Source organism: Lynx rufus, unplaced genomic scaffold (genome assembly GCF_022079265.1).
Source record: "Lynx rufus isolate CCGP_SWC_20201006 ecotype Redwood Valley unplaced genomic scaffold, mLynRuf1.p SCAF_23, whole genome shotgun sequence".
Taxonomy (NCBI): domain Eukaryota; kingdom Metazoa; phylum Chordata; class Mammalia; order Carnivora; family Felidae; genus Lynx; species Lynx rufus.
Genome location: NW_025814838.1, coordinates 1,988,986 through 2,007,213, shown reverse-complemented (window position 1 = coordinate 2,007,213; position 18,228 = coordinate 1,988,986). Strand labels below are relative to the sequence as shown.

Genomic DNA, 18,228 nt, shown 5'->3' with positions numbered 1-18,228 from the left:
CTGCAGAGGCAGGGGCATCAGAGGAGGCTGCCTGGAAGAGGTGATGCTCAGCAGTAGGAACTGGCTTGTTCCCAGGCTCCGGCTCCCAGAGATCTAACACAGACGGACGGGCACCGTTAGCTCTTCTGTTCCAAGAGCCTGTCCCGGGTGCTATGGCAAAGACGGTGGAATCGGACCAAAGTGAGCATTCCAACTTTGCCTCTTCCCGGCTGGATAACCTCGGGAGCGTAGCTAGACCTCTTTGACCTCTGTTCCCTGTAAAATGGGGAACAAAAGCTGCCTCATAGGATTGCTGCGGGGATTAAGAGAGTGGGGCACCGGGTGGTTAAATGCAGATAATTATGGCTATTATCTCCCCGGGGACGTGCGTCCAGACACCTAACCCCGAGCCAGGTCTGGCACCGCAGATCCTCGCCCCTTCAAGGACCGCGGGAGGCCAGAAGGGCGACGAGACCCGGGCCGCGGGGCTGTCTGGCTGGCTTGCGGGCCGCAGCCGCATTTCCGGGCCGGCCGGAGCCCGGAGCAGGGGGAAGGGCAGCCGAGGCCTGCGCTGGCCGCGGTGTGACGCGCCCCCTCATTTGCATGCGGCGCGCCGATTGGCCACGGCGGCCGCCGGGACCAGAGGCCGGCCCCCTCCCCCTCCCGCCGCAGCGGCGGCAGCAGCTGGTCTCGGTGTAAACAAGTCGCGGCGGCTGCGAACCCGGGCCGGGGGGGACGGCGCCCACCAGGAGCGCCCCCCACTCCCAGGCCAGGCCACCTCGGCGGACCGGGCCCCCGCGCGCCCAGGCGAGGTGAGGCCCGCATCGTCAGGGCTGCGCGTCGCCCCGAGCCCCCGCCCCGCCAGCGAGGACTGCCCCCTTCCCCCGGCGTCCGCCCCCCACCCCCGCGCCCCAGGTGAGCCCCGGGGTCTCAGGTAAGGCTCCGCGATGCAGGTAAGAGCCCCTCGGCATAGACAGGGCCTCTGCGCCCCCCACCCCCCCCGCCCCAGGTAAGAGCCCCTCCCCTCCTAGGTGACCCTCCACCTTCAGTGAGGGCCTCTGCCTCTTCCAGGTGAGGGACCCTCTCCCCAGGTGAACTCCCTTGTACCTCAAGTGGAGCTGCTAAAACCCCACCCCGCCCCGCCCCGCCCTTGGCAGTTCAGGTGAGGTCCTAAGGACCCTCCAGCTCCTAACCCCTCCATACTCCCCCTAAATGAGAACTGACAGCTCATCCAAGCCAGAGCCCCTTCCTCCAGCTTCAACTGCCAGGTCCGCAGGGGTGAGGCCGGAATTAGATGCGTGACTCACCTCAGGCTTCTCCAAGCCTCAGTTTCCCCGTGATGCAACTTGAGGCCTCCTCAGTGAGTCAAAACTGAGCCGGTTCCGGCCCCTGGAGAAGCTGCTGCCTCTGGGGAGAGGAGACAGCAGCCAAGTGTGACGGAGAGAGTCCCCATGGCCCTGGGTGTGCCCGCGTATGTGTGGCCCTGGTCCTGACAGCCCACTTCCTCCCCGGCAGGCACTGGGCTCCCTCTGCTCCCCGTGGGCCGCTCCCCGGGTGGGGCCACTGCCCCCGGCCCCCGCCATGGTGCGTATTTCAAAGCCCAAGACGTTTCAGGCCTACTTGGATGATTGTCACCGGAGGTATAGCTGTGCCCACTGCCGCGCTCACCTGGCCAACCACGACGACCTCATCTCCAAGGTAACCAGGTCCCAGTTGGAGGCGAGAGGGGCTACCTGGCAGCTCTCCCACCAATGGCCCTGACTCCCTTCCTTTCTCCCTCCACCCTTTAGTCCTTCCAGGGCAGTCAGGGGCGTGCCTACCTCTTCAACTCTGTGTGAGTATTTGGTCCCCCTTCTTTCTTTCCCTGACCTCTGTTGTGACCTGTGACCCCTGGCATCGTGCTGAGACTCCCAGAGTCCCCTGATTCAGGTTGGAAGCTGATGCGATCGCCCTTCTCTTGGATGCTAAGAACAGACACAGTTGGATACAAGCTAGCGGGGGGCTTTGTGATGGCGGGACCCTCCCTGGGACTGCCCCCATGTCCCTGCAGGGTGAACGTGGGCTGCGGGCCAGCCGAGGAACGGGTACTGCTGACAGGCCTCCATGCTGTGGCTGACATCCACTGCGAGAACTGCAAGACGACTTTGGGCTGGAAATATGTGAGTCCGTGACCCCTGACCCCAGGCAAGCCTTTGACCCAACCTCACTTCACCTCCTCCTCACAAGCAGTCATCTGGTAACCTTCCGGAGTGTACAGGCCCCGCTCACTCAAGTCAGACTGTCTTTTCATCCCCTGACCATGCCCTCTTCTGTCACATCTTGCAAGGGCTTTTAGAATTTTTCTCTCCCCCCATCCCTCACGTGCACATGCGTCCCATTTTAGAGATGAGGCGATCAGCAGAATGACCATTTACTGAATGCTTACGTGCCACGCACTGTTATGTGCTTGGCATATGTTATCTCATTTCATTGTTACAACAATCCTGTGGGTAGAGTCTGTAATTATCTCCACTTTACAGAAGAAAGGAAGGCCCAGAGATGGTAGGTAACTTTCCCAAGGTCACACCACGGGTAAGGAACAGAACAGGTACCAGAGTCCTGGTTGCGTGTTTTGTTGTCTGTCTGTTTTTAACTCCAGATCCTCGGCCACCGGCTTCCATTGTCATTCAGAGGTTCAGAGAAGTTGCCCCAGACCCCACAGTGACATGGAACTTGGGTCCATGAGCTTCCTTTTCACTGCCCTCATGGCCACAGCTGCTATCCGGGGTCTGATTTCACTACCTGAGTCTCATTTCCTTATCTGGCTGTGGAGGATGAAGCCACCACCTGGCACCCAAAATTGTCATGGGGATCAGATTAGATGCAGCAAAAAAAGATGCTCTTGGGAAACTGTAGGGGACATGGTTGGTTCCTCAGGCTTCACTTGGAGTTTTGGTGCCTCTGAGAGGTGGATGCCCCCAGCAGAGGCAGGCATCCCGCCCTCATGTGAGTTCACCCCTGGCCTTGCCACAGATTTGTGCTTTGTGTCCCCGGACAGGTGGCTCGGCCTCTCTGGACCTCTGTAAAATAAAGAGATGGCCTAATCCAGATGTCAAAAACTCAAGGGTTTGCAGGGCCAAGCGCATACTGTGGGTCTGCAAAAGAGGCACCATAGATCTGGGGTAGTGGGGGAGGAGGGTCTGTAGCAAACTGGAGTAAGCATGGCCTGCCTATATCCTAGTATTTTTAAGTTATTTTTACTAAACTCTCTGATGGCCAAATAAAACACCTGCGTAGGCCAAAATTGCCCTTCAGGCTACCAGTTTGTAATCCCCGGATCTTTTAGAAACTTCCATATCCTCTCTGTTGGAGCCAACATTAGTACTTAAAAAGTACCGGTGATTCAGAGAGCTCTGTCTGTCCCATTAGTGAGAAACCTGGCTCTGTCATTTACCAGCTGTGTGTCTTGTGGGCAGGTGGTTTGGCTTCTCCGCATGACAGTTTCCTTATATGTAAAATGGGGCCAGTCATATCTATTCCCCAACCCGATCCCTTTTGGTAAAGCCCTTGCTCCAGAGATGCCGTCCTCTCCCCTCTTTTCAGGAACAGGCCTTCGAGAGCAGCCAGAAGTACAAAGAGGGGAAGTACATCATTGAACTCAACCACATGATCAAAGACAACGGCTGGGACTGACCCCTGCTCCTGCCGCATGTGGCTCGAGCCCGGCCTGACCGCCAGGGGGCGCCACTGGCTTCCCTCCACCAGAAGGGAGCTCTGGACCCTCAGGGCTCCTGCAGAGGACGGATCCAGCTCCTGTACATATATTTTATTGCATGCACTGTGACCTTGGGGGGAGCTCAGAAGGAGGACGACACCCCCGCACTTCCCTGCGATCTGGCTGGCTTGGATCTCGTTTTTAACCCCTTCCTGCCCCGCCTGCCCTATAGATATGGCCTGTGTGCTGCTCTCCTGGCCCCAGTGCACCGTCTGCCCTGTGAACTTCTCCCACCGGGCCCCTTTTACCCCACGCGTGTCTGCTCCCCTTGTTCTGTAGCGTTTGTACATAATAAAACAATGGAGTGGAGACAGCCCCAGGCTCACGTGGAATCCGGGAAAGGGGGACTCAAATGCAGATTCCTTCCTCCGTCGACCTGTTCTTTTCTGGGCCCCCACAAGGCATGGAGTAGGCACTGCGGTCAAAGCTGGGAGTCTGCCCTCCGGAGACTCAGCCATCTGAGACCCGGGACCGATCTCACTGTCCGTGCAGATTCCCGAGCCCACTCTGGCTCCCTAGGCCTTGACCTCGGCTGATCTGCGCCTTCTCAGCTTTAGCGTTTTGCCGCCGCCTAGGGGCGAGCTCTCCTGGGAGGCAACCGCGCAGCCGGCTTCACCGCCCCTCTCGCCGCCACTACAACTTCCAGCGGCCCCAGCCGCGTCCGTCCGTCTCCTCCGCACCGAGTCTCGGCGCTGCGCCTGCTGGGAAGCGTAGTTCCGAGGGTTCCCCAGCGCGGGACCTTCTGGGAAACCCAGGCGCCAGCCGTCAGTGGCTGTCGAGCGGTGGGTGCTTCGGCACCTCGGAGACTCGGCGGAGGGTGGAGGTTTTTCAGAATGGGAAGCAGGAAGGACTACAGGGTTCAGGCCTCGGCTGCGGAGTCCTCGAGGTCCCCAGTGCCCCGCGTGACAATAAGCTCAGGCCGCGTCCCTCCAGCCCTGCTGTTTCCCTCAGGTCATGCTTCATCCCCTCCAAGCTCTGGTCTCCAAGTGAAGGGGGATGGGGGGGGGTCACCTGCTAGAAAAGTGTGGGGCGCCAAGGTCTGCCCCGGGACTCTATGGACTCCATCCCAGGGTCCAGGCCCCGCCCCTCAGTAGCTTATCCCTAGCCGGGGCTCCCCCCGTGGGAACGGGGACCAGCTGGCCGGAAGCGCCAAACTGCGTCCCTGTCGAGCCCCGGGGATCAATCAGGCCGAGGAGTTAATTATGTAATGAGGGGGCAGGGGGTCGGGGCTAATGAAGCCTGGGGTGGGGGGAGAGAAGGGGAGGGTACCCAGGTATCCGGCCCCCTCTTGGACCCCTTCCAGGCCCCAGGGGTCTCCACCCAGCCCAACTCCAGGGCCCCAAATAGGGGAGGGGCTGTGATCCCGGGTCTGGAAGGGGCTGAGCTGTGAGCTATAAAGGGGGCATCTCTCAGCACCCGGGGACTCTAGGCAGCGTGACCTGAGGCCAGACAGGACTACTCCATGTACCATCCACGAGAGTTGTACCCCTCCCTGGGGACAGGCTACCGCCTTGGGCCCCCCCAGCCGGGAGCAGATTCCAGCTTCCCGCCTGCTCTGGCAGAGGGCTACCGCTACCCTGGTGAGCATGGGGGCCAGCTCCGGTGTAGAGGCCGTGGGGGGCTGTGGCCCTCTGCTGGCTCTCATTCCTCCCCCATCTCCAGATCTGGACACTCCCAAATTGGATTGCTTCCTCTCCGGGATTGAGGCTGCTCCCTGCACCTTGGCCGCTCCCCCACCCCTGCCCCCGCTGCCCCCAGCCCTGGGCACTGAGCCGGCCCCCCCAGCCCCAGACGCCCTTCATTCGCTCCCTGGAGTCAGCCTGAGCCTGGAGAACCGGGAGCTGTGGAAAGAGTTCAATTCCGTGGGAACAGAGATGATCATCACCAAAGCTGGGAGGTGAGGGGCTGGGCCAGGGTCAAAGGGCCCAGTGTGCTCCTGGTGGGGGTCTTTTGGGAAAGGCAGAGTTCCTGGTGAAGGGGCTAGGTTTGGGGGTTCCTAGAGGGTCTAGAGCGCTCCCTAAGTTCAGGGTGCGATTGTGGCCTGGGTCACAGGTTACTCTACGGCAGGATCAGGGGTCATTCTGTGGCAAAGGTCAAGGGTCAGTCTGTGGAATCTGTAGCTGGTTTAAGGACCAACCTACGGCAAGGGTCCTAGGTCAGTCTGGGCCTGGGTCAGAAAGTCCGGCTGGGTTATAGTATAATTCATATGTGGCCCAGATCAGGGGTCAGTCTGTGACTGGAGCCAGGGTTCAGACTACGATTGGGGTCAAGGGCCAGCCAGTGACCAGCATGCAGAGAAATCTGGCCAGGATCAGGGTCAGTATGTGACTAGGTCTGGGGTCGCCCTGGAGGCATGGCGTGTGGCCTGTGAGCCAGGAGCTCGGGCCTGAGCGTGGTAAGTCCTCGGTCCCGCTGAAGGCAGGACACTGTTTTCCTGAAGCAGGTGTGTCCAGCAGTGTAGACTGTGGTGCTGGAGACTAGGTGAGGAGACCAGAGTGGGGAGCAGTAGGCTCTTGGCAAGACTTTAGGGACAGAAGCGTGTCACCACTGCTTCTGCAGATGGAGTTTGAGGGCTTAGGAGTCCAGAGTCTGGCTCTGCTCCTAATCTGTGTGACCCCGGTCAGATCACCTGTCTGTCCCGTCACTTCCGGCTCAAAGACCCTGCCCTCTGGATTCTAATTCCACCTCTCTCAACGTTTCTCTGACGAAACCGGGTGAGCGCCGGTGGTGGCTGCGCCCACCCCTGGCCGGCGGGTCGCGCCAGGCCTCTCCCATCCCCTCCCCTGTCCAGGCGCATGTTCCCTGCTTGCCGAATATCAGTCACTGGGCTGGACCCCGAGGCCCGCTACCTGTTTCTCCTGGATGTGGTTCCAGTGGACGGGGCTCGCTACCGCTGGCAGGGCCGGCGCTGGGAGCCCAGTGGCAAGGCCGAGCCCCGCCTGCCTGACCGCGTCTACATTCACCCTGACTCTCCTGCCACCGGTGCCCACTGGATGCGGCAGCCCGTGTCTTTCCATCGTGTCAAGCTCACCAACAGCACGCTGGACCCCCATGGCCATGTGAGGCCCTGGCTGGGACAGGCTGGGGGTTGGGGGTGGGACCCCGGGCGGGGAGTCATCTCGTTTCTTCCCTCTCAGCTGATCTTGCACTCCATGCACAAGTACCAGCCCCGCATACACCTGGTGCGGGCAGCCCAGCTTTGCAGCCAACACTGGGGGGGCGTTGCCTCCTTCCGCTTCCCCGAGACCACATTCATCTCTGTGACAGCCTATCAGAACCCGCGGGTAAGTGACCCTGCTGGAGGGGGTGGTGGGCCCCACCCAGGCCGTGGGAGCTCTGACTCCGAATGTGTGTCCCCAGATCACACAACTGAAGATCGCAGCCAATCCCTTTGCCAAGGGCTTCCGGGAGAATGGCAGAAACTGTAAGAGGTGGGCATTGCTCATTCATTCACTCCTTCCTTCAGCAAACGTCTATGGACGGCCCACCGTGTGTCTGGCACTGTGCTGGAAGCCAGGAACACAACAGTAAGGAAAAACACTTATTCGCTCGATGATCCCACAGATACTTGTCTTAGCACCTGCTGTGTGCCGGGCACAGTTCCAGGCACTGGAGATCCATCATGAAGAAAAGAAATGAAGCCCCTGCCCTTATGGGACTGACACTCTAGTGGGCAGAGTAGACAAGTAAACACGAGAAATAAATAAAATATAATGTGTTAGGGATAAGTTCTGAAGAGGAAAGAAAGAAAGGAAGACGGGAAAGACTGGAGTGGGGTATTTATTAGATTAGAAGCCTGTTCCAGCTCCTGAAGGAAGTATGGGGGGAAAAAGTCCTGAAGGAAGTGGATATCTGAGGCACAGCGTGCCAAGAAGTGGGAACAGCATGGGCAAGGGCCCTGAGGTAGGAGCACACCTGCGGTGCGGCTGGAGTGGAAGAGGCGAAGAGGCAAGTGAGAGGCGAAGAGGAGCCAGGCTTTGTTGGACAGTGAAGGTTTATTTAGGACTTTGGCTTCTGTTCTGAGTGGAGCTCTCTCAGTCGAGCTGTTCTTTGTCCTCAAGGGGTGTACAGTCAGGCAGAAGAGACAGCCGTTAATCAAAGGGTCACCCTAACAAATATACAGCAGAACGGTTGACAGATGCTATGAGGGTGGTGGTGTAGTGCCGTGGGAAGTCGGAGGACTTCCTTGAGGACGTGAGACAAGAGCGTGAACTGAGCCAGGGATGAGCTGAACAGGTGAGCAGGGGCAGACGAGAGGATTCCAGAGGATGGCTGCCAGGCAGCCAGTGATGGGGAGGTGGCCTCAGCCCATGCCCTGGCCTTCTAGCTTGGGAAGGAGTTTCCCAAATGCAATGAAGGCAATAGGAAACCACTGGAAAGGTTTAAGTGGAAGATACTTTGCCCTTTCTAGTCCCTTAATTCTCTGGCCTTGAGTTCCTTCATCTGTAAAATGGGTATAATAATGGCACCTCCCTAACAAGGTCCCTGGGAGGGTGAAAGGCCTGGCACCTGGTAAGTGCCATTATTACCATCATCATCATCATCATCACTATCATCATCATCATCATCATTGTCACTGTCCTCTAGGGAGCGAGATGCCCGTGTGAAGAGGAAACTGAGGGGCCCAGAGCCAGTGGCCACAGAGACCTACGGGAGTGGAGGTGAGCATAGTCTCAATAGTGATGGGGGCCAGTCCTCAGACGCTGTTCCTCCTTAGCCCGACCTCTCTCTTCTGCCTTCCCCAGATGCACCAGGGGGCCCCTGTGATTCCACACTGGGGGGGGACGTCCGTGAGTCAGATCCCGAGCAGGCCCCAGCCCCCCGCGAAGCGGCCCAGGCCCCGGCTCCTCCGTGTGGCGGCTCCAGTGCCGAAGCCTACCTTCTGCACCCTGCCGCTTTCCACGGGGCTCCCAGTCACCTTCCAACCAGGCGAGTGGGACGAGGGCGCAGAGTTGGGCTGTTTCAGGTCAGGGAGCCCTGCGTCCTGTCCTGACACCTCCTTTTTACTTCAGGAACCCCAGCTTCCCCGAGGCTGCGGACTCTGGGCGCCCGGCCCCCTACTCGGCCGCGTTCCTGGAGCTGCAGCCTGGGCCCGGGGGCTCAGGATACCCAGCAGCTGCACCCCCAGCCCCCTTCGCCTCGCACTTCCTCCAGGGGGGCCCCTTCCCCCTTCCCTACCCCGGCCCTGGGGCTTACCTGGACGTGGGCTCCAAACCTATGTACTGAGCTCTTGCTGGGCCCCTCTGCCTCCCTCCCTGTCCTCGGTCCCAGACCTCCGCCGCCCTTCCCCCAGGCCTGCAGCCCCATCACCTCCACTGGCCCCATCCCCCACACCAAATGGCGGCCCGGGGGGGCCTCCCCCACCCCACTTCACACTTTGATTTCACTCCCACCCACCCTGGCTTCAAAGCTCTGGCTAAGCTGCTGGGAGTCCAGCTGGGGCCAGCTTCCCCTTCCAGGCTCTCACCTCGGTGTGAATGGAGGGAGGCTCTGCCTGGCCAAATGGGGCCACTGCCCAGCACCCCCTCCTCCTGGGCCTCAGCCTTGGGCTCTGCAAGTTCTACCCCCTCGCCCCAGGACAACCCACACCGGTTTGTTCTCAGGACCAGAGTATTTTTGTTAATAAAACTCAAAAGACCTCAGTGCTCTGGAAACATTGGCTAATGGTGTTTAGCCCTGGGCAGGGCTGGGTGAGCAAAGGTTTTGTGGGGAGACCCGAGCCCCAATTTACACTTGCCAGTTTCCAGCTGCATGACCTCGTGCATGTAAATCAACCGGCTTTGGTGCTGTTTCCTCTTCAGGGAAGTGGGGAAACGTGAATGTCCTGACCCTCACTGTTTTGAGAATTAAATAAGGCTGCTTCTGAGAACCCAGCCCTCTGCCTGGCACGGCAGAAGCCTTCCCGGAAGTCACTGTCACTGGATGCAGACCAGGAGGCTCTGGGGCAGTCAAGGTCCTCAGGTCTACCCCAGGCCCCAAGGCCGGCATCGCTGCTCAATACCAATCGAGTCTGACACAAACCCAAAGACCATTTTTCTCCTTTTATTAGAATTTTTCTTTCTCTCAAAATTTTTTTATCTAAAAACAAACAAAAAAAAAAAGGAAAAAAGAAAAACAAAAAATTATTGGAAACATCATGGTTCAAGTGGGGAGAAAGGAGAGGAGCATGGAGCGGAAGCTCCAAGCGTCTCCAAAGAAAGTCCTCACCCTCGAAGTGCCCTCTCTGGGGGGAGAGCAGGGCCGAGACAACCCCCCAACGCCCGGCCTCCGTCTGGAGAAGAGGGCAGAGTCACAGTGGTCCGAGGGCCAGAGGGGCTGGAGGGATCACAGGAAGTAATCGGCCACGGGTTTCTTGGAGGGGATGCCCCGGGTCTCTTGGGGCGCAGCCTCGAAGATGATGAAATCTTTCTGGAGATGCTCATCTAGCTCCAAGATGGCTGCCACATTCCCACAGCTAGAAGCGGAGGGCAGTGGTGTGAGAGGAGTGGGTCAGCCCGGGCCCCCACCCCCATCCCCTCCTCCTGGCCCAGGCAGCTCACCGGTAGCAGTAGTTGGGAGCCGACCACACAGTGAGCACAGTCTCATTGAAGTGCCACTTATAACCTTCCATCACCAGTTGGTGGGCGCGACAGATCATGTCAATGTCGTTGGCTGCATTAAACTGGGCCACCACGTCACTGCCAAACAGGTAGCCAGCCCCACGGGGGCTCACGCCCCAGCCTGTTGTGTCTGAGGCAAAGGAAGGTAGGGATGGGGGGAGAGGGTGTCCTCGAGGTTTCTCTGGTGCCCACCGCCCTTCGAAAGAGACCATCCTGTCCCCCTCTCTCAATCAAGCCCCACGGGGCCAGAGCACACGGCCTGTGTTCTGGGGGATCCTGGAGACAGGACAGCAAATGCTGGAGAAAATCAGCTCCAAAGGAGAAAGAATTTTCTGACGGTTGGAGCTACCCCATAACCAGAGTGACCATGTGACTTACAGGCCAAACAGGTGCACACAAAAGCGAGAGAAGACACTTATAATGACCACATTGGTCCAGCAGGTGACAACAAGGGCTGTCCTGGCCGCCCTGGGAGCAGTGGCCAGGCAGGCGGGCACGGCAGTGAGGGGGCGGAGGCTGTGCGTGTTACAGCAGGAGCTCTGGACTGGTACTTGGGAGACTCGGCGTTCAGTCTTGGCTCTGCTCTGTACCAGCTGGGGAACCCCACAAAATGAGGGACGTTCGTGGGGCCGTCATTCTCGGAGTGTGACCTCTGCAGAAGCCCCTTCAGGTTCAGGGGGCCAATGATTTCGTCCCAAACAAGCCTCTGAGCGATGAAATACACACCCATCCCCTCTCCGAGCTCACGAGCACCAGCTGCCCACACTCCTCCTCCTCTCTGAGGGTGCCAGGGGGCAAGCCGGCCAAGTGCAGACACCAGTGAAGACCAGCTCCACTCTGCTCTTCCCTAAGCCCACCTGGCCTGTCTCTTCAAGGCGCTTGCTTTAGCTACAAGACCCCCTCAGTCTCCTGCCACACTAAGGGTAGAGCCACCCTGCCCTGCCTGCCTGCCCTCACCTTCAGGGTCAGACCAGAGCAGGTCACACATGGGCCCGTCATGGGGCACTTCTTGCTTTCGGTCAATCGTCCGGATCTGGTCCAGGGTCTGGATAGAGGGGGAGAGGCCCCCATGCACGCAGAAGATCTACAGGGGGACAAGAAAGGAGTGAAGGCCGGCTGAGCCCAGCGCCTCTTCCCCCGCGAGTCCGATCCCCGCGGGACCCGGTAGCCGGCCCACCTTGCCATCGATGATGGCCGACAGGCTGAGGTAGTCAAAGATCTCAGTGCAGTAGCGCCACACGGTCACCGAGCCATATTTGCGCAGACACTCGTCGTAGAAGCCGTAGACCTGGGTGATCTGGCGGCTTTCGTGGTTGCCCCGGATCAGGGTGATTCGGTCAGGATAGCGAACCTGGAGGGGGCCACCGATCCAGGGCTGGGGGCTGGGCTCTGTCCCTCCCTCACAGCCCCACCGGCCCTTCCCAGATCTCCTCATACCTGCCCACCCTGTCACCTCACCACTACCCCAGCCCAGAGTCATGCCACCTCTTGCCAACCTCACAGGCCCCGGTCCCTCCTCTAGGGGATTTGAGGCTGACCCCTCCCCATCAACTACAACCTATCGGTTCCCCTTTCACCACTGAGTCCTTACTGAGACCCTCAGGTCCTCTGTCATCTGGCCTACCAACGGATACCGCACCCAGGTGAACTCAACACGCTGCCACTTTCCGAGCACGGGGAGCCTCTATTCCCTCCCCTCCAATGCCGCAGCTCCGCCTTCTCCTCCAGGAACCCCATCAGATGCCCCAAGCCAAGGAAAGCTGCTCTGCCCATCCCCGGGCAAGCTGAACACCAGCAGGACGGCTCAGAGCTGGGGGTGGATGGAGAAGGAGACGAGGGCAGGAAGGACACAGGTCAGGCCGGAGGCGGCCCGGGTGTGGGCACCGGAAGCCCAGATTCCCACCTTAAGTGCCAGCAGCAGGAGGAACGTTTCGACGCTGTAGAAACCACGATCCACAAAGTCCCCCATGAAGAGGTAGTTGGTCTCAGGGACGTCGCCACCCACCTGGGGAGGGAGGAGCGGGGGGAGAAGGGTTTGCTCGATCCTCACCTGTCCCCCGCCGTGGCAGCCCATGTGCCGGTCAAGTTGAGGCCCTTCTTTCACAGAGGGCCCACCAAACAGGAGGCCTCTCACTCACCCAAGTCAAAGCTTCCACTCTCAATTAAAGGGGTCTTCCAGTCACCCCCCAGGTCACCTGTCCCAGAGTCTCCCCACACTCACTCTGAACAGCTCCTTGAGGTCATAGAATTGCCCGTGGATGTCGCCGCATACCTAGGAAGTGAGGAGAGCTGGGTCGGAACTCGCATAGCCGGAGAGCCTCCGCCTCCAGGGGCTGGCCTTCAGAACACCCACCGCTTTAGTAGCTCCTTATTGCTCCCAGCGAAACCTCAACTTCTCAGGGCCACCAATCTACTCTCCTACCCGGACTTCATCTGCTCTGGAATCACCCCCCATCCCGCACTGAGTGCCAGCTGTTCTGTGGGCAAGAGCTAAAACTAGGTCTCTTGAGCTAGGCCTGTAGCTTCTGGAGGACCTGGCCCCTTCCTCTCCGTGTTTCCCTCAAGGAACCCGGAATAAAGCTACTAATGACACAGAATACACAGAAATGTGTGGGGTAGAATCACTCACCAGATTCAGAGTCCTTCTGCCCTGACCAAGAGTATCCCCCCATCAGCTCAAAAGACCCTTCCCGTAACATCCATTTCGTATAGCAAAGCTCCCTTGAAGATGGGAGAGGGATACACGGGACTTTCCGGGCTCTCGGGGATGAGGGGCAGACCTCTGTAGCCCACAAGATTAAGGGGAACGGCCATGTGCCTAGGCTCTGGAAGGACACGCGGTACTCACTGTGACTGGCGAGTCCACCCTCTGTACGTTGCTCTCCTCTACCAAGATCTCTCTGGGGACGGGAGAAGACCAGGGTCACCACAGCCAGGCCAGCCCAGCTCAGCCCAGCCCAGTTCCTCATCTTTTGGAAGGGAGGATCTGAGGTGGGCCTTGAACCTCTAGGGGGCAGGAGTGAGGTGTGCAATATCCCCAGGATGGGCTGACCGCAGGCCTCCCCAAGGCCAAGAGGCCAGAGCCCAAACTCTTGCTGCGGCATTCAAAGCCTTTCCAAGGAGACAGTGGCCTTTCAAGCCCTGACCCTCCCTGTTGCCCTCTTTCCCACATCCAGTGCTCGTTCCAGAGAACAGACCCGCTCTCCACGCAGAGCTCTCTGCTCACGCTGCTCCCTTGGCCTGGAGCGCTCCGAGACCGTGCCCCCGGCTGAGCCTCCTCTCCGCCCGTCACGGAGGCTTTCCCAGACTGTCCAAAGGCACCCAGTGATCAAACACGCCATCAAAGTGATGCGCTTTTGCCTTATTTAGAGGGAGTGACAACTTTGTTCTTTCGTTCCTCCCTGCAGTGGAGTCTACTACTACTCGAGAGCGCGTGACGTGAAACCGCTCCGTCAGCTACACACACACAGCGAAGTAAGCGGTGCCACGTTTCCAGATTTCACCCTTGGTGATGATGGCAGCAGTAACCGCTCCAGTTCACGCCACACCCCAGGACCGTAGTAAGAGCTTGGTGTCGATGACACAAACCCAACGGCCACCCCCCAAGGCGGGCACTGTGGTGACACCCACTGCTCAGGCGAACAAACTGGCCACGGTCATACAGGTGGGATTTAATTCAGGCAGCCTGGCGCTGCCACCTAGCTACTCTGGTGTGGGGGGCGCTCAGGCACTGGCCTTTTTCTGCCAGCCTCCTCCTAGGAGACAAGCAGCTCCCTGAGCTCCGAGAACGGATGCTTTCACCTATGGCCCTGAAGATGCTCTCTATGAAAAAGGGGGCTTGAGGGAAGTGCGTTTGCTTGGCTTTCTGGGAATGGGGGGACGTTCGGGGGAAGGCACTGGCAGTGATCGAGCGGCCATCCAACAACCAGGCCCTCCCACTAGGAACGCATCTGGCGTGAAGCACTGTTCCACACCAACTGCTTATGATGACCTCCCCAATGGACTCAGGGAGGTTCTTTTCCTCCTCGACAGAAAAACCAAGGCTCAGAGAAAAAAGGGGGCAGGATCACGGTCACGAAGCTGGAGAGTGAATGAACTGAACTCAGGAGCCCAATCTCCTATGAATCTGTGCCGGCCTCATCCACAGATTCCAGGCCCAGCCTCCAAGCCCAGCTCTGTCACTCACAGCACATCATCCGCCCTCTCAGGGGTCACACCTGCCCACCTTTACTTCCACAACGAATGCTACCTTTAGAAAATGCCTGCCAAAGTGCCAGCCCCTGTCCCTACAGATGCAGAATCTCATCTGAGCTCCGTAAGGACTTCAAAGACTTGGAGAGATGGAGAGACTTGACCAGGATTACATTGTTTATAGGTGACGAAGCTGGGACTCATATTGAAAACCACCGGATTCAAACCCTCTGCTCTTTTCCTGTACTGGTATTTTTAGTAGGACTGAGTTCAGTCCACACACTTCAGGCCTCTCTAGTTCCAAGGGTTTGAGACTATGTACCCTGTGAGCAAAGGGAGGTTCCTGACACTTTCAGCCTTGGCTGGGCCCCTGGTGGGTCTCCAGGAGGCCATGGCCAGGTGCAAGAGTTGTTCCCCCTTCAGAATGGGCCCAAGATAATACTGGCCAACTTGGGCCTCAGCCCAGTACCTCCCAGGCCCTTCTCAGTTTCGGCTGGATGGGACTCTCCCACTCCTCAGTCCTCTATAGCTCCCCAGTACTTTGTACACAGTTTAAGTGTCTCTGCTTGGCTGTCAATGAGCATGGAGTACAGTGAAAGATCTGGATCCAAAATGAACCTCCCCTCCAACGAGCTGTGAAACTGCAGGCAAGACATTATCTTTTCAGAGACTCAGTTTCCTCTTCTGTGAAACACTCACGCTTGACCTGACGAAGCCACAGGGCTGCTGCCAAGAGCAATGGAAACGGAATAAATTACCTCTCTGTTATTCTGAAAACTCCACCGTGCTATTCGAGCATTAGCTATCCTCACCACCGAATCAATTCAGGCCCTCTGGGCAAGATGAGTCTAACAGGAAAAAGAACAGTGCCAGGCAACAGTTGGTTTAAGTTCCTAAAAATGCCACTCAAGACAGAGAGAACAGGGATGACTAAAAACATCTTGGGGCTCTTCCAGTCAGGGAAATTTTCTTCAAACGGCAAAACACAGTCACAGACAAAAAAGGGCCTTGCCTGTTCACCAAACAGGCCTCGTCTCACTGCTACGAGTCTGTCTGTGTGAAGTAAAACCAAGCAAGAGTCTGAGAGCCACAAGTTCAGAACCTAGCTCCGCCACGTTCTCTCTGGGTGACCTCAGTCAAGTCATCAGGCCTCCAGGAGTCACGTTAAATGGAGCAAATAGTCCTGACCTCACAAAACTGCTGTGAGGAAGACGGAAGTTCCTGGCCAGTACAAGGCCTGTTGTGGAACCGTGGGCCTGCTGTTCGACAAACGTACGGTGGTTCTCCTGGCTCTTTCCCTACAATTCTCCAGCACGGTGCAAGCTGCAAACAGTACCTTAGGGGAGGCAGGTTTAAGTGGTCTCCTTGCTGGTGCCCACACATCTCGGGGCCTCCACTCCTGCCCTCATCCTACTACGAATGTCCTTCCTCCCTGGCCCTGCTCCCATCAGCCAGCTAAATGATTTTCATCCTTCCAGGCCACCTTCTCTTAGAAGCCTTCCCTGATGACTTCAGTCCATATCAGCAATGCCCTCTTCCCACACGGTAACAACAGTAACACCTAAGGATTAGTGAGCACTTACGTTGTACCAAGGAACTATGCTAAGCCCACCCCACACACCAACTTACTGACTCGTCACAGCCATCTTAGTAAGTACTATTATCCCCAGTCTACAAATGAAGAAACTGTCAGGGACCTCAAGATCACCAACACAGCCAGTAAGTGGCAGAGCTCACCTCCCAACCTAGAACCATCACATTCCAAAGCCTGAGCTCCTAACCACTACATCATCCTACTTCCCACAGAACTCAAGGGTTGGGTTTATCCCCAAAGTTCAGTTCCTCCAAGAAACCTCGGTTCCTCCGGCAGGTAAAGTTGTTTCCATGAGCTTCCTAAGTATCTTATGACTCTCTAATGCCACTGAAAACGTGTCACTTCATACTTTCGGTGTCTTTATCCAGGTCTGTCTTCTCTCAACAGGCTGGTTGCTCGAGGGAAGTGGCCCTATTCTGCTCCTCTCTGGGAAAGATGCCAGGATGATCCAGGCCCCAAGTTGTCACTGGCTTTGCCCCAGACCGGAACCCCCTTGGGCAGCGGGGCCACCAGGCTCACCTGGCCTTAGCGCACAGGGCCTTGACTTCGCTCTCTTTGATGAGCTCGCAGCGCCGCAGTTGCTCGATCTGCCGGTCCAGGTCGCTGATCTCCGCCATGGCCCACCACCCGCCCCCGGCGCGGGTCAGAGCCGGGGCCGCCGCCCCCTCCGCACCGCACAGGGGTCTCCTGAGGAACGAGAAGACGAGTCCGTGGATCAGAGCGTCCGTAGGGGGAGCGGGGGGGTGGGGGTGGGGAGGCAACTAAATTCTGGAGCCGGCCCGGCCCCCCCACCCCCACCCCCGCCTCCCCTCACATCGGCCCCGGGACCCCCAGCGTCCCACGGCCCTGGCCGCTCCCCGTTAACTCCCGCCGAACCCCGCGATCCCGCGCTCGGGACGGTGGCCTAGAGGGGTCTCAGCCTATTACCGCCGCCGCGACTCCGGCTCCGGCTCCCGGACTCCCTGCCTGCCTTCCTCCTTCCCTCCGCTTTGGGCCGCCGCCGCCGCCGCTTCTACTTCCGGCCCCGCCGCGGAAGCAAAGGGAGATCAGTTCCGCCGCGCGCCGGATGTGGCGTCATACACACCTTCCCCCTCGCGCGCCGCGCCCTTACCCCCACCTCTCGGAGCAGAGGAGTGGGGATGAGCCGAAGGAAGCGGATGTGGGCAGCGTGCAGGCGGAGGTCACCGGGGGCCCGGCGGACCCGCCTCTTGCGAGCTGATGGACGCCTCAGTCCGCCCCACTCCCATCTCCGTTAGGGAAGCAAGCTGAGCCGCGGGGCCGTCGTGTAATTTTGTGACACGATTTTATTTACCTGTTTGAGTCGGCCTACCCATCCCTGAGGGTCACCCTTGCAGCCCTGGTGCTTAGAACGAGGCCTGGCACAGTAGGCATACCTAAACATTTGTTCAGTGGGTGGAAGAATCCTGTCCAAATCTCTTTCCGTGGCCCCAGAGAAATCTCTGCCGTAGAGGACCTCCGAAGTTAGAGGCAGAAAGGAGTCCACCTTGCCCACACCGAGTCTGGGCCTCAGTCAAAATGACCTCCCCGATTCCAGAACAGTACCCCCCCCCGACACCCTTCAGTTGCTTCCTGTTGCCTGCAAGTTTTATTCCTTTTTTTTTTTTTTTAAAGGAATCAGTTCTAGTATCTCCACCTATCACACGTTCTGGAATTCACCGTTAGTATAAAAAGCCCACCCCCCACCCCCGCCACTGGTATTTGGGGAAGGGACTGGTCTGTGAGCATACTTGGTGTCTGAGACTTTGCACATGCTGCTCCCTTTTGAAAACCCCTTTTTGCTATCTTCTGTTGACCTTCAATTTTTATTTGCTTTCCTTAAGACTTTGTTTCAGAGAATTGAGTGAGGCTAGGCACAGAAGCGAAGCCAAAGTTTAGAGAGGCACTGGGAGTGGGGTTGGTTTTGTATGTAGGTAATAGGTGCAGATGTGCACTGAAGGAAATGACCAAGTTCTTAAACTCCTAAAAAGTCCTAGGTTAAGTCAGTTCTATGCACATCACTACAGGAATTCAGTAGGTCCAGAGAGATCACAAAAGTCAAGGTTATTTTTTTCCCTCCAGAAGGGAGCTCAGACAGTAAAGGGCCCAGAGGG

The 18,228-nt window shown here is 58.1% G+C and overlaps 3 protein-coding genes across 5 annotated transcripts; 2 read left to right on the top strand and 1 right to left on the bottom strand.

The window, feature by feature from the left end:
- The first annotated feature begins 696 nt into the window (after nt 1-696).
- On the top strand, nt 697-4,046 carry YPEL3 (yippee like 3). 3 transcript variants are annotated; one of them, XM_047087401.1, is made up of 5 exons: nt 697-913; nt 1,495-1,677; nt 1,770-1,813; nt 2,030-2,138; nt 3,562-4,046. In XM_047087401.1, exons 2-5 carry the CDS (start codon nt 1,561-1,563, stop codon nt 3,649-3,651), a joined length of 360 nt encoding a protein of 119 aa, XP_046943357.1. In that variant the 5' UTR covers nt 697-913; nt 1,495-1,560; the 3' UTR covers nt 3,652-4,046. The 3 variants fall into 3 exon arrangements, with proteins under 3 accessions (XP_046943357.1, XP_046943356.1, XP_046943355.1); XM_047087399.1 differs by lacking the exon at nt 697-913 and having other exon boundaries at nt 939-1,677; XM_047087400.1 differs by lacking the exons at nt 697-913; nt 3,562-4,046 and having other exon boundaries at nt 920-1,677; nt 1,909-2,123.
- Nucleotides 4,047-5,037: 991 nt separating this feature from the next.
- TBX6 (T-box transcription factor 6) lies at nt 5,038-9,375 on the top strand. Its single transcript, XM_047087892.1, has 8 exons — nt 5,038-5,313; nt 5,396-5,630; nt 6,525-6,792; nt 6,871-7,017; nt 7,094-7,164; nt 8,321-8,394; nt 8,479-8,662; nt 8,746-9,375. The coding sequence occupies exons 1-8, from the start codon at nt 5,196-5,198 to the stop codon at nt 8,957-8,959; spliced, it is 1,311 nt and encodes a 436-aa protein (XP_046943848.1). The 5' UTR covers nt 5,038-5,195; the 3' UTR covers nt 8,960-9,375.
- A 460-nt stretch (nt 9,376-9,835) lies between these two features.
- Nucleotides 9,836-17,080, bottom strand: PPP4C (protein phosphatase 4 catalytic subunit). The gene is made up of 9 exons (XM_047087214.1): nt 17,045-17,080; nt 16,637-16,804; nt 13,181-13,232; nt 12,554-12,604; nt 12,236-12,337; nt 11,510-11,683; nt 11,290-11,416; nt 10,273-10,462; nt 9,836-10,187 (listed from the first exon to the last, which is right to left on the bottom strand). Exons 2-9 carry the CDS (start codon nt 16,732-16,734, stop codon nt 10,058-10,060), a joined length of 924 nt encoding a protein of 307 aa, XP_046943170.1. The 5' UTR covers nt 16,735-16,804; nt 17,045-17,080; the 3' UTR covers nt 9,836-10,057.
- Between the last annotated feature and the right edge of the window lie 1,148 nt (nt 17,081-18,228).